Source organism: Lactuca virosa, chromosome 3 (genome assembly GCF_052849685.1).
Source record: "Lactuca virosa cultivar CGN04683 chromosome 3, Lactuca_virosa_CGN04683_v6, whole genome shotgun sequence".
In the NCBI taxonomy this organism is placed as follows: Eukaryota; Viridiplantae; Streptophyta; class Magnoliopsida; order Asterales; family Asteraceae; genus Lactuca; species Lactuca virosa.
The window spans coordinates 319920044-319933804 of NC_136428.1; the positions used below are offsets into that span (position 1 = coordinate 319920044).

The following is a 13761-nucleotide window of genomic DNA, read 5'->3' on the forward strand; positions in this document are numbered from 1 at the left end:
AAAACAGATGGCAGAGGGAAGTAATTTGCAGTCATATGCAGTTCGACTGTTTAACAACATTCAGGACCGTAGGTATGATCTTCCCTTACCAGGGTCCCTGGGATGTATAGTGAGTGGCGATGACACAACATGTAACACATATGACATTATAATTCGTTCACAATCCGGTCGGCCCCAACGTATCAGTAAGCTCCATCCGAGTTAAATGCCTTTACAGTACCCACTTTTGTTTCCATATGGTGAAGAAGGTTGGTCTCCCCGTTTGAGGCTTCGCAATCGGAGAGGCACGTGTGGTGAAAATCTTACTGTAAACATGTATTATGCCTATCATATCCATACACGTCAACATATCTGGTCTCCAATTCTGAACGCATCACGGCTCTTCCAACAGTATTTGGTTGATGCGTATACATGTATAGAGGAAAGCCGTTTGGATTACATTGTAAAACATCAGGCAAATCTTCGTTCTGATTATGTTAGTGGACTCTATGATGCGCTTTCAAAGGGAGATAGGGAGGCGGGTGCCGTTGGGAAACGTGTACTTCTACCTGCGTCATTCACAGGTGGTCCCCGGTTCATGTACAGTCATTATTTAGATGCACTTTCCATATGTAGGGTGTATGGGAATCCACAATACTTTATCACGTTTACATGCAATGTAAAGTGGTCGGAGATCACCCGGTATATGGATACACATCGCCAAACCGATCTCCATAGTAGAGCGGATATCATTGCTCGGGTGTTCAATATCAAAGTTCATGAGTTTATCCGGTTTCTTAAGGAAGACAAAACATTTGGCGAAGTAGATGCATGTATGTTTTCCACTTGCCTCCTCATACAATTTTCATATGATGTTATGTGTACTTTGGTAGGTATAATGTATAAGGTACTATGAGATTTCCTGTTTTACCTGTCTGAACCTACTTCATGTACACTATTTTTGTGCCCTGGAGGTAAATATAACTGAATTATTATTATTATTATTATTATTATTATTATTATTATTATTATTATTATTATTATTTTTAATTTTTTGGTTTTTTTAATATATATTGTTATTATTTAATATCCTATGTATCTTGCTGTCAAATCAGTTGATTTTTGTTGACTGTATGTTTTGTGGATGCTTGTCTTTCATTGTATATATTATATTCTCTGTGTTTCTTCCAAATTGTTATATATATGGATCTATCAAATTAGATGTTTCTACTGTTTTCAATTGTGTCATTGTACATGTATGCTAATTCAATTCCTTCAAATAAAGTTTAGTTCACCTTTTATAACATATGCACCTTCCTATTGACTTCATTGCTTTTTATAGATTCTCTTCATTTTCTATTTATGGTTTCTGTCTTACACCTGTTCTTTTCTGCCCTGGAGGTAAATATAACTGAATTATTATTATTATTATTATAAATGTTTTTGGTTTTTTTTAATATATTGTTATTATTTAATATGCTATGTATCTTGCTGTCAAAGCAGTTGATTTTTGTTGATTGTATGTTTTGTGGATGTTTGTCTTTCATTGTATATATTATATTCTCTGTGTTTCTTCCAAATTGTTATATATATGGATCTATCGAATTACATGTTTCTAATGTTTTCAATTGTGTCATTGTACATGTATGCTAATTTAATTCCTTCAAATCAAGTTTTGTTCACCTTTTATAACATATGCACCTTCCTATCGACTTCATTGCTTTTTATAGATTCTCTTCATTTTCTATTTATGATTTCTGTCTTACACCTGTTCTATGTGTTACCGTTTCTGCTCACTTTTGGTTCTATTTCCAGTTGTCATCGAGTTTTGGTTTTATTGATTACTTTCATTTTCTATCTGTTCTCCGCAAATTACCCTTTCATAGATATGTTGCTGCTTTTAGTCTTATATGCAGCCCTTCGCTATCTGATATGTTCTTCAAACATTACCCCTGTATTGATAAGTTCATTCTCTTGTCACTGTGTTGTCATATGTATTTGTTTCTGTTTCTGTATACGCATCGTCATTGGATTAAATGTTGGCTCTATTTTTTGGAATCTTATTGGTTATTTATCAAAAAAATTTATCATAAAGAAAAATTTAATTGAATTTTTAATTATTGTTATATGACGGGACCATGCTATAGTGGAAGTTGTATTTTCTTAATTATTTTTGTTTTCTATATGTTGTTCGAAAATTACCCCTGCATTCATACGTTGGTGCTCCTGCCACTGTACGTATCTATTTCTTATTCTTCACTTTTTTTAACTTCTTACATGTTCATTCCATGTGTGACATAGACTATGTAAATTTCTTACTTCATTGTCTGCTTCTCAGGTTCATACATATTTTCAAAGCTATGTATGTGTACATATGGTATCATTTCTACCCTTACGTGTACCATCTTCACTTTGTATACGTTTTTTCCAAATTACCATTGGATAGATAGTTTCCTGCTCCTATCGCTACATTCATATCTTTCTTATTGTCAACCTTTTATCACTTCCTACATATTCAATCCATATGTTATATAAACCATGTAAAATTCCTAATTTAGTACCATTTATGTTTCTCTATATAGATTTTACAATCTGCATACATTAACATTCGTATGTTCTTCATACTTATTTTCGTGAGTTCATACATTTAAAGCTGATGACTGTCCACTTTTCCGTTTCATTTCTACCTGTGTCTTGAGTTTTTTTAGCCTCCCTTTCATAAAAACTTTAATTTGCCGCTGCACATATCGTTTTTATTATTTATTTATTTAATTTTATATATATATATATATATATATATATATATATATTTGGTGTTCTAAACAATATGAAATTACAATTTCTTTGTTATAGTGTTGTCTTCTATGTTGCTGTTTCTACTTTCCGTTATACACTGTCGTTGGTTTATGATTTACATATCTGATGCTTTAGAGAATAAAGACCAGCTTATGCCCATATCATCTTATATAACAAATGTAATCCCACCTGTTGATCCTTTTGAAAGGTACATTATTGCAGATCTATACACCATTGAGTTCCAAAAAAGGGGTCTTCCCCATTGTCATACGTTACTCTGGGTATCTGCTGCCAACCGTATAAAAATTGGAAGTGATGTTGACAAGTATATCACAGCTGAGTTGCCAGATCGAATTAAGGAGCCAAAACTATACGAGACGATAACAACCTGCATGATCCATGGTCCATGTGGACCACTTAACCAAAAAGCTCCATGTATGAAAGAAGGCAAATGCAGCAAACACTTCCCTAAACCGTTTCTTGATGCTACGTTTTTTGACACAGATGGATATGTACGTTACAAACGTACGTCAACTATACGCCACACTACTGAATATGGACAGATTGTTGACAACGGATATGTTGTGCCCTATAATAAAAGGCTTTGCTCACGATTCTGTGCACATATAAATGTTGAGTATTGTGGTTGGAGCATGATGATCAAGTACCTATTTAAATATATTTCCAAAGGTACAGATCGTGTCAGATATACTATCCAAAAGGAGGGATCTTCTGATGCATCACCCAGTTCAGTGCATACTGGTAATCATGACAGAAGTCGAAATGAGGATTACCGTCCTATAAATAAGGTCCAAATTTTTTTGGATGGGCGGTATATATGTCCACATGAGGCGGCATGGCGGATATTGGACTTCCACATACATCATCGGCATCCACCTGTTCAGATTCTAACCGTTCATGAGGAAAGTATGCAACAATTGGTGTTCAATGGAGACAGCTCAATACCCGAAGTATTATCTAATCCATATGCCAGCATTACTACCCTGCTTGGGTGGTTCAAAAGCAATTCAACGGACCCTGAAGGCCATGATTTGACATATCTGGACTATCCAAAAAATTACAAATGGGATAAGTCAAGTAAGTGTTGGGGTCGTAGGGTTTACGAATCATCAAAAGCGGTAGGTCGCCTTGTATTTGTACATCCGACTTCCGGTGAGTTATTCTATTTACGGATGTTACTATGTCACCAAAAAGGATGTACATCGTTTGAGGATTTACGTACTGTTGCTGGTACTGTCTATCCAACTTTCAGGGCGGCCTGTAATGCACTTAGATTAATAGGTGATGATATCGAGTGGTTGACATGTTTCACAGAAGCTTCGACATGGGCAAATGCATCACAGCTACGATCACTTTTCTGTCATCTACTGCTGTTCTGTGAGGTTAGCAATCCACTTTTGTTGTGGAATACTGCATGCGATAGGATGAAAGATGACTACTTACATACCCTTAGAGTCGAAGTACCAGATAAGACAATTACCTCTGCTGCTGAAATTGTTGAACAACAACTACTTCATGATTTAGATGACACGCTCCGTTCCGCTGTCCCATCTACATCAATGGCAGATTTTGGTCTTCCAGTTCCGTCAGTGAATGTGATTGGTGTTTTACAAAATCGACTGCTATTGGAAGAAATGAGTTATGACAGGGAAGCACTACTGAAACAGCACAATGATCAATTACCAAAGCTGAACAACGACCAACGATCAGTCTATGACAGAGTTGTTACTTCCATAAAGAATGAAACGCAAATATTAATGTTTGTTTATGGACACGGTGGTACTGGTAAAACATTCTTATGGACGACTATTCTTTCGTATCTAAGATCAATAGGGAAAATTGCTTTGGCTGTTGCTGCATCTGGAATCGCATCACTTTTGTTACCCTTTGGAACAACTGCACACTCAAGATTCAAAATACCTATTGATTTAAACAACAAAAAGTCGTGTGATATAAAAAAGCGTACCTTCCTTGGAGATCTTATGCAACATACAACACTCATTATCTGGGATGAGGCACCAATGAGTGACAGAAGGTGTTTTAAATTTTTGGACCGTTCACTTAGAGATGTGCTAGACTGCGATGAAAAACCGTTTGGAGGCATATCAGTGCTTCTTGGTGGTGATTTCCGCCAAACTCTTCATGTTCTACCAAAAAGTACACGTTCTGGAATTATAGCACTAACTCTACCAAGTTCGTATTTATGGACATATTTTATACTTCACTTTTTACATACGAACATGAGACTAGAGTCCTCTAACACAATACCCCACGCCTCAATGACTTTATCAGACTTTGCCACATGGCTGCTAGCTATTGGTAATGGACATATAGGTGTGCCTGACAAAGATGACCCACAGGACTCAAGTTGGATACAAATTCCATCTTCACTCCTAATATCACCTTCTCCCAATTCCCTACAAACCTTAATTGATTTTGTGTATGGGGATGGTGCACTTAATGAACCGACTGCCACACTGCTTTCAGCAAGAGCGATAGTTTGTCCCACAAATGATTCGGCTGATGAGATAAATGGTCATGTTTTGAAAATGGTGACAACAGGTGGCAGGATATACAATAGCACGGACACCATTCAGCCGAATGGGAAACACACATCGGACTTGGAAGGCCTCTATCCAATAGAATACCTGAACCACCTAACCTTTCCAGGAATACCACCACACGAGCTTCTACTTAAGGTAGACTGTCCAATAATGCTGTTAAGAAACATAAAATAGAGATAAGGCTTATGCAATGGTACCCGTATGATTGTTTCACAATTGTTACCAACTGTTATTGAAGCGACAATCATAACAGGCACTTCGATTGGAAAACGTGTATACATACCACGCATAAAGTTCATACATAAGTCAGCAGATCTGCCATTCATCTTCTCACGAAAACAGTTTCCACTGAAAGTCTGTTACGCAATGACTATCAACAAGAGTCAAGGACAATCACTACGTAAGATTGGAATATATTTGTCACAGCCTGTCTTTGCACATGGACAGCTCTATGTTGCCCTCTCCCGAGCAACATCTCCAGATTCCATAAAGATACTAATAAACAGCAGTGACACGACTAAAACCAACGAAACAAAAAATGTTGTCTTCAAAGATTTACTACGCAGAGTGACTTCAAGCGAGGTCTACAGTATCACTGCCTGTTATACCCTTCATCACCGTTACTACTTTTCATTTTATTCATATGTTCTTCAATGTTTCAATAGTTTTTAGATGTTTATACAATATTTTTTTTCATCCAAATATCTTGCGTACCTCCGTACATTTCTTTATAATAGAAAACACAAACAAGTAATGACGAGTATCTCAGAACTCAAAGCTGAGGGTATTGGAGGCCCCTTACAAGTTAGAATACTACGCAAATGGAAACACGATGTCCGCCAATATGAGACGTGGTACCTGGCTGTTGACAGATTTGTAAGTTACCACCAAAATATATTACACCAAAAGCAGGTTTGAAATTGCAATTTTTCACCAAATGAAAGGTCTATCAAGAAAATTATTATTTATTAAAAATATAAGGAAAAGAGGTTTTGGATTTAAAACTTTCAACAAATTTGAAATTTGTATGAAGAAAATTCTTAATTATCACTCTTTAATATTGACAAACCAAACCGCTTTGTTGCTTAAAAAAACACGTATGATTACCACACGATACAATTCTATAACAATAAAAACACATCTAATACCATTCAATCTAATGTTATAATAATCTGTTTCTACAGGGAGATGCAATTCAAATTCTTGGACAGCGAACAAATCAGAGCTACATTGAATCTGTTTTCAATGTTTCAGAATGTTACATCATATCAGATTATAGCTGTCCTCAGTTAGACAAGTATCAAAAAGTTCTTGAAAATGAGTTCTATATTGATGTTGGTCTCAACTCCATCATACAACCAATTCCAGACACAATAATAGTTCCAAAAAGTTGGTTTCGCTTCGTATCAAAGTCAAATCTGATACAACTCGGAGAAACACCACCATACTATCCAGGTATTCATTAAAAACCTTGATATAACTCAAATGTAAATTTGTATTACTTATAATTTCTACAAAATACCATGGGAATGACTTTTGTACATCTGACAAAAAAAAAATTTATTCATTTCATCCCAAATCTTAAATGCAATAATCCAGGCCCATTATTGAAATACATAATTCTAACTTTTCTAAAGCAAAACAATATTTCCCATAATAAGTATCCATGATATAAAAAATTTAACCCAAAATTGTTCTTATTGGTCATTTCATAGTTTTTGGCCTTTTTCTTATTTGCCTCCAAACATCAACAGACGTATATTTGTTAGCTTTGAAATTAAAAAAAAAAAAAAAAATTTGAAGGTGGGAAATAACCAATATGAACAATCTGGAGATAAATGTTTTATATTATTCAAAGTGATTGTTCATATTTGGTTGGTTTTTTTTTTTTTTTTAATTTCAGACTTGACAAATATACGCCTGCTGTTCTTTTGAGGCTAGGAACAAAAAGGCCAGAAACTGTGAATTGACAAATATGAACAATTTCGAGGTAAAGTGATTGTTCATATTTGGTTTTGTTACATACTTCCACTTACTTCTAAACAGACTTCATTGACGTTCTATCAAAGATAAGAGATTGCACGAAAGCAAATAGAGAACCATTTGTGTTGCTTATACTAACTGATGAAAGGTATACATACTAATTATGAAACTACACTCATAAATTCTATCATCACCGCCTAACACCAAAAACAATTGAAATCCCATTAGTGGCAGTGAACTTGCAATCAATCTATGGAAAGAATGCATAACCAATCCACAGAAATTCAACTGTGCCTCCCTAGATCACCCATCTACAACAACGGTTGTTGCAATAACAAACCTAAAACCATCAACATCCAATGGTACACTCCTCTGTATGACTCCATATATATATATATATATATATATATATATATATATATATATATATATACACATCATATCTTCTAATATTCTTAATCACCAAATACGTTCTATGCAGGAGCATTACGGCACGGCTCATCACATGCTACACATATCTATGTCAATCCAGATATACCGGAGACAACATCACTCATAAGTCTGTAAGTCACATAAATTACACAAATATGGTAGAATCCATATTATTTCAATTCTATACCAACAAGAACATGGTTTCAGATTCACAGGTCCCTCAAGGCCGATACCAGCACTATCAGGAACTCCCTCAACCCTATACAACATGAAACTGAAAAACAGATCTGATCTACTGGTAACACAATATGAATAATATAAGTATATACAAATACAATCTCTTTCCCACTCTGACAACTATTTGCTTTTTATCTATAGGATAAAACATTCATAGTAGAAGCTTCAATCAAGGAATTTCACTTTCAAAACAGCTGGTACCAAACAACATGTCCAATCTGTAAAGATCCGATTTTCAGAAGAGGCGAACAGTGGTATTGCAGTGCACATGGACTCATTGAAAACCCAACCTACACGTAAGTATCTTCTCAAGCATACAGAAAACCATTATTCACCAACTACACTGCTTACAAGTTCTTTATATCAATAGATGCAAATTCACAGTCACCATTACCGACACTACGAACACCATACCTGCGGTTGTATCCGAAACAGCGTCTCGGAAGCTGTTAAAATCATCACTTCAAAAGTTTATATCTGACAACCCGCTCACAAGCAGAAACAGCCTCCCTTCCATCATCACTGATCAAAAAGAACAAACAAAAACAATGTGTATCCAAATGCTTAGGACATCAACAACTGACAACATCCGTTTCATAGTAATTGACATCTAAGAATCAACAACGCCATCAGAGACACCTGTCCCAACAACACCAGCCGTACCGCGGATGACAAGAATGCGACCAGATGACGGAACACCAGAGCCAAGCAGACCTCCTCGCCCTGTGGCACGCACTCTCACCTTCACTCCACCAGGTAAAAGTTGATGTACTGAAATAAAAAATAAACAACAAAATACCAAAACAAATACTAATACCTTTTCATTTCTCCTATCACAGGGCCACCACCACCAAAAAATCAAAAACGAACCACAAAATAGCAGATATCATGAAACAGCACTAAGAAATCCAACTTTTGTTTTGGACAATATGTTTATCTTTTGTAACAGACATGCTAAACAACTATCATATGTAATATAAACAATAATAAACAGACACCCTTTGCATGCTTCCACTTTTCCAAAATTTCACAAAAAACAACCTATACAAATGATACTTACATAACAATGTCATATTTAATATCACACTAATATAAGCGACATACTTATCCTACTCTATATTAATATGAATCACCACATATACAATTAAATAAATTTATATACAACAACAATTAACAATTTACAAACTACATCAATGAAAACAGATACCATAGAGTTAAAAGTAGTGTATTCAAATACATATACATGCTACAAAGCATATTGAAGAGTAGCCAACTATTAATTTCGATTCTTATATTATCCCATTTTCCAAAACAAATATACCTCTTGTAGTCAAAGATTTCCCCAGATATTACCCATTTAACACCACACCCAAACCCAACAATCACATCTATCAAATAAAGGAAAAAAGGGTCACAGCCACCCTAATTCACTGCCTCTAATAAATACAATCCAACAACCACAATAATCTCCTATAAAATCATACACCAAAGATACCGACTTCTCCACCAAACACCAAACATACAACATGGAAGCCATCATGCAGAAACTTCAAGACCAACTCCAGACAATGAAGGAATCACTGGCAATCGTTCAAAGCACATACACCACCATCATGGAGACAAGGGCAAATATGATAAAAGAAGCACCGGTCGACATGCCGTACACCCACATTGTCATCACGGACACCTTCATCAAAGACCTCGACCAAGACACCGTCATTATGTTGGACATGTTCGAAACGATGCAAGACAACATGAGTTCAGCAACAGACATCTGCAGGAAGATCATTCGAGACCATGAAGCACCATGACGATAAATACCAGTCCAACACTTTTGTAATGAAATGTTCTATAGTCATCCTTTAATGGATCGACAGTTTTGTAATCGAATATCCTATAACAATCCACTAATGAATGATAACTTTTGATGCTTATCCCCTAATATATTTATCTATTCTATAAACGGATTCCTTATATGTGAAAATACATACAAAATTTTCTGACCAAAACTTCTAACCGAGATCATATGCCGACATCAGGTCCCTCTGCCCCCCGCGAAGCGGGGGTTAGCAATCTAGTTCTTATTAAATATCATTACAAATAATTTTTGAATAAGTGACACTTTTTATTAAAGAAATCACATACACAACACATAACAACAAGAATAGGTTTCTTTTGGAAATTAAGTAAATTAACTATTATATAAGATATCTTTAATAGAAATAACAAATATTTTTTTTTTGAAAATTGATCACCTTCTTTAGAATAGATTATTACGGAGAAGTACTATACATTCAAGATTGATGTGATTGGTAAGGATTCGATTCCAACCGTACATTATTGTAAATCCATTTTTCCATGTTTTTTTTCATGAATTTAGTTTAGTTTGTTCTTGTTTATCATACTTGAAGTGTATCTGATCGATACAAACCATCAATACAACCATCGCTACACCAATTCTCAATGTTGCCCCGGTATAGCAAGAACATACCATGCATCCTTACCATGGCATATAAAAGACAGAGTTTCAACGGTTTCATGTCGACTATAGGTGCTTGCGTCATGACTATTCTGCCCATTACCACAGTGTTTGTGAGATGAATGATGAGATAGTGGACCTTAGAGAAGACTTTTATTCCTACCGAGAGAGCTAACAAGCACATAACCAAATTGTGACCGATTTTATGTCTGACATCCATCATGTGGTGTGTATGGGTGGTCAGCCAACACGAACACCCATATTACCCTCAATATTTGTAGCAATAGCCAACTCAGTATCTGCAGCAGTATCCTTTGAAAGACCTTGTATGCCCAAGAGTCATTATAGAATGATATTGCTAATAACTTGTGATCATATAGGGTCACACCTTATAGCAAGTTACCATCAATTGATTATTTATTAGTATAATTTGATTATTAATAAATATATGAGCACTTGGAAAATTATTATTTTACGAAAATAATATTTTCTTAATTGGGAATCTATTATTTATGAAAATAATATTTATTGGAGAAAAAAACAACTTATGAATCATATCATAAAGTATGTTTATTTATATGTTATATTTATCTCATTAAACTAGTTAGAGTTTATTTGTATGTAACTGTGATTTGTATAAAAGAGACAACTATATATATATATATATATACATATATATATATATATATATATATATATATATATATATATATATATATATATATATATATATATATATATATATATATATATATATAAGTAGTTATATCAAGTAAAAGACGGAACAAAACGTGAGTTTCTTTTAAATTGTTTAATAAGCTAGACCATGCTTGTAAGAGACATGTTCTTTCCTTTTGTTTATTATATGTTCCATGCATGTAAGATACATGCTTTTAGTTTTTCTTTTTGGTCTACATTAGATGGAAGATAAAATGGGAAGACATGCAAGCATTTGGAGCTAGATTTTACTTGTCGTTTCCTTCTTTTTTGTGAAGCAAAACCGAGAGCTCCTAGAGCTCCCAGGACTGCGAAATTTATGTGGTGCTACAAGTGAAGGCATAAAGTGTTAGTTCTCTTTAGATATATTTTGTATATGTCTTAAAGCTTAAGAACAACATTTTAGAAGTGAAATATTGGTATGTTTTGATGGTTCTACTCTTGTTTGGTGGATACTTCTAGAGAACTCTTGTTGTAGAGTTTCATGTCATCTTCATCAACTTCCAACCTCCCATGAGGATCAAAGTCTTCAATGGTTATTATGCTTTCTCTTATATGATTGTTTTAATTTTTCAAAGTCTTGCAAAATGATCTTTTGGTAGGAATAAAACAAGTTCTATTTTGTTCAAATCTTAACTCTTTTTTTGCATTGTTTATGTTTTTGAAACAATTTTTGAATAAAAACTCAACAATTAGTATCAGAGTCATTTTTCCAAGATTAGTTAGATTATTTGTTAAGTTATTATTTTTGGACAACATGGATGGTTTTCTCTTTGCAAGAAAAATCCTTACATATTTTCCATGACAACTTTTGAAATGTTTATAATTGTTACTTTTATAACTAGAAGTTTAGATGCATATTTTTATTCATAAAGTTGTCTTAGAAAAAAAATAGTTGTTTTATATGATTTTGAGTATATAAATGTGTATGATGTACATAAAATAGTCATGGACCTTGTGTTGTTGCATGTTGCTGAATTTTTACTTTCAATAAGCTTTTCAATACCCTTGTGTTGTTGCATGTTGCATGTTGCTGAATTTTTACATAAATGTGTATGATGTACATAAAATAGTCATGGACCTTGTGTTGTTGCATGTTGCTAACCGGCAACTTCTGAACCGATGACCCTTCGGCTTCCCGAACTATCAATACCCAAAATAAAATTTAGACCACAATAATCCAAAAGTCAACCCTGGTCAAAGTCAACGGTCAAAGTCAACATCCAGTTGACCTGACTCGCCGAGTTGGTCTACCAACTCGTCGAGTCCATACTCCAATCCCAAAACAACCTCGACTCTACTCGTCGAGCCTAGCAAGAACTTGACGGGTTCTCCTTCAACCATGCCACTGGGACCATCTTCAACCGACTCGTCGAGTTCATCATCCACATATGAATGTGTCTAGTCTGTGACTCGCTGAGTTGTATGAACAACTCGTCGAGTCCATCTTCATAAACTAAGGAGATTGCCTTAGACTCGCCGAGTTCTTCCTTGAACTCGTCGAGTACGATGAACTTCATGACCATCATGGACTCGGGCCGACTGAGTCCCTTTCCAAACTCAACTCATACCCTTAATAGAAGGGTTTTGGGGCAAGAACTGGCCTGACTCGCCGAGTCCCACAACTGACTCGCCGAGTCTCTCTATGTTCAACACTATTCAGACGATTTCTGAGGGTCTCAAGGCACCCAAAACATAGATCTGGACCCAACCATCTCCTAACCATGCAAAGCTACCGCCTTTTTCCTTCATTCATGGCCTTTTGAGCTAAAAAGGCCAAAAGAACACTTCATATGCTTGCATGGGGATTCCTATGGCATAAAGCTTGCACCTTTATGCTATAACAGCCCTTAATAGTGCTAGATCTGAAAACACAAGCTCTTGGGACGTCCATTCCTCTCATGCTAGGGTTCTTGGACTAAAAACCCCCAAAATGAAAAAGAAGAGAGATCTACATGCATAATGATCAAGGTGGAAACTTTCTTACCAGAAAATGGAGGAGAATGCAAGTGGTTTCTGGATCTACTAGTCTCTTCTTGAACCCAAAGGCTTCACCTTCTTCTTCAAGCTTCACAACACTCAAGAAAGTTCACAAAGGCTCACAAACTCATGGGAGGCACTAGGGCTTCGTTCTGGAGTTGAGAGAGCATCAAGGAGGCTGATGAAGGGTTATAATGTTCCTTAAATAGGGTGCAAGTCCCGCATTTAGGGTTTTCCCCAAACCTGGCCAACTCGCCGAGTCAGTCCTCTGACTCGTCGAGTAGGTCACTTAACTCGCGACCCTATTCGCGCTCCTACTCGTCAAGTCACTCCATCTACTCGACGAGTCCCTTCCTTAATTTGAGGTTTTCTTTCCTTTCTAGACCTCCTGAATTCGGGGTGTTACAACTCTCCCCCACTTAAACTAGACTTCGTCCTCGAAGTCCGCCATGGTCAACTACCTTACAATCCACTTACAACTTTACGCACTTCACCCATTAGGTCCATCCCTGGATATCTCATCCTCAGAATAATTCAATCATTACTACCTTCGAGTACAACACCTTTACCCAA

At 35.6% G+C, this 13761-nt stretch overlaps 1 protein-coding gene across 1 annotated transcript; it reads left to right on the forward strand.

Annotated features, from left to right (window-relative positions):
• Positions 1-205: 205 nt before the first annotated feature.
• Positions 206-5230, forward strand: LOC145164730 (uncharacterized). The gene is made up of 3 exons (XM_079083423.1): positions 206-812; positions 2833-4953; positions 5157-5230. The coding sequence occupies exons 1-3, from the start codon at positions 206-208 to the stop codon at positions 5228-5230; spliced, it is 2802 nt and encodes a 933-aa protein (XP_078939549.1).
• Positions 5231-13761: the final 8531 nt, after the last annotated feature.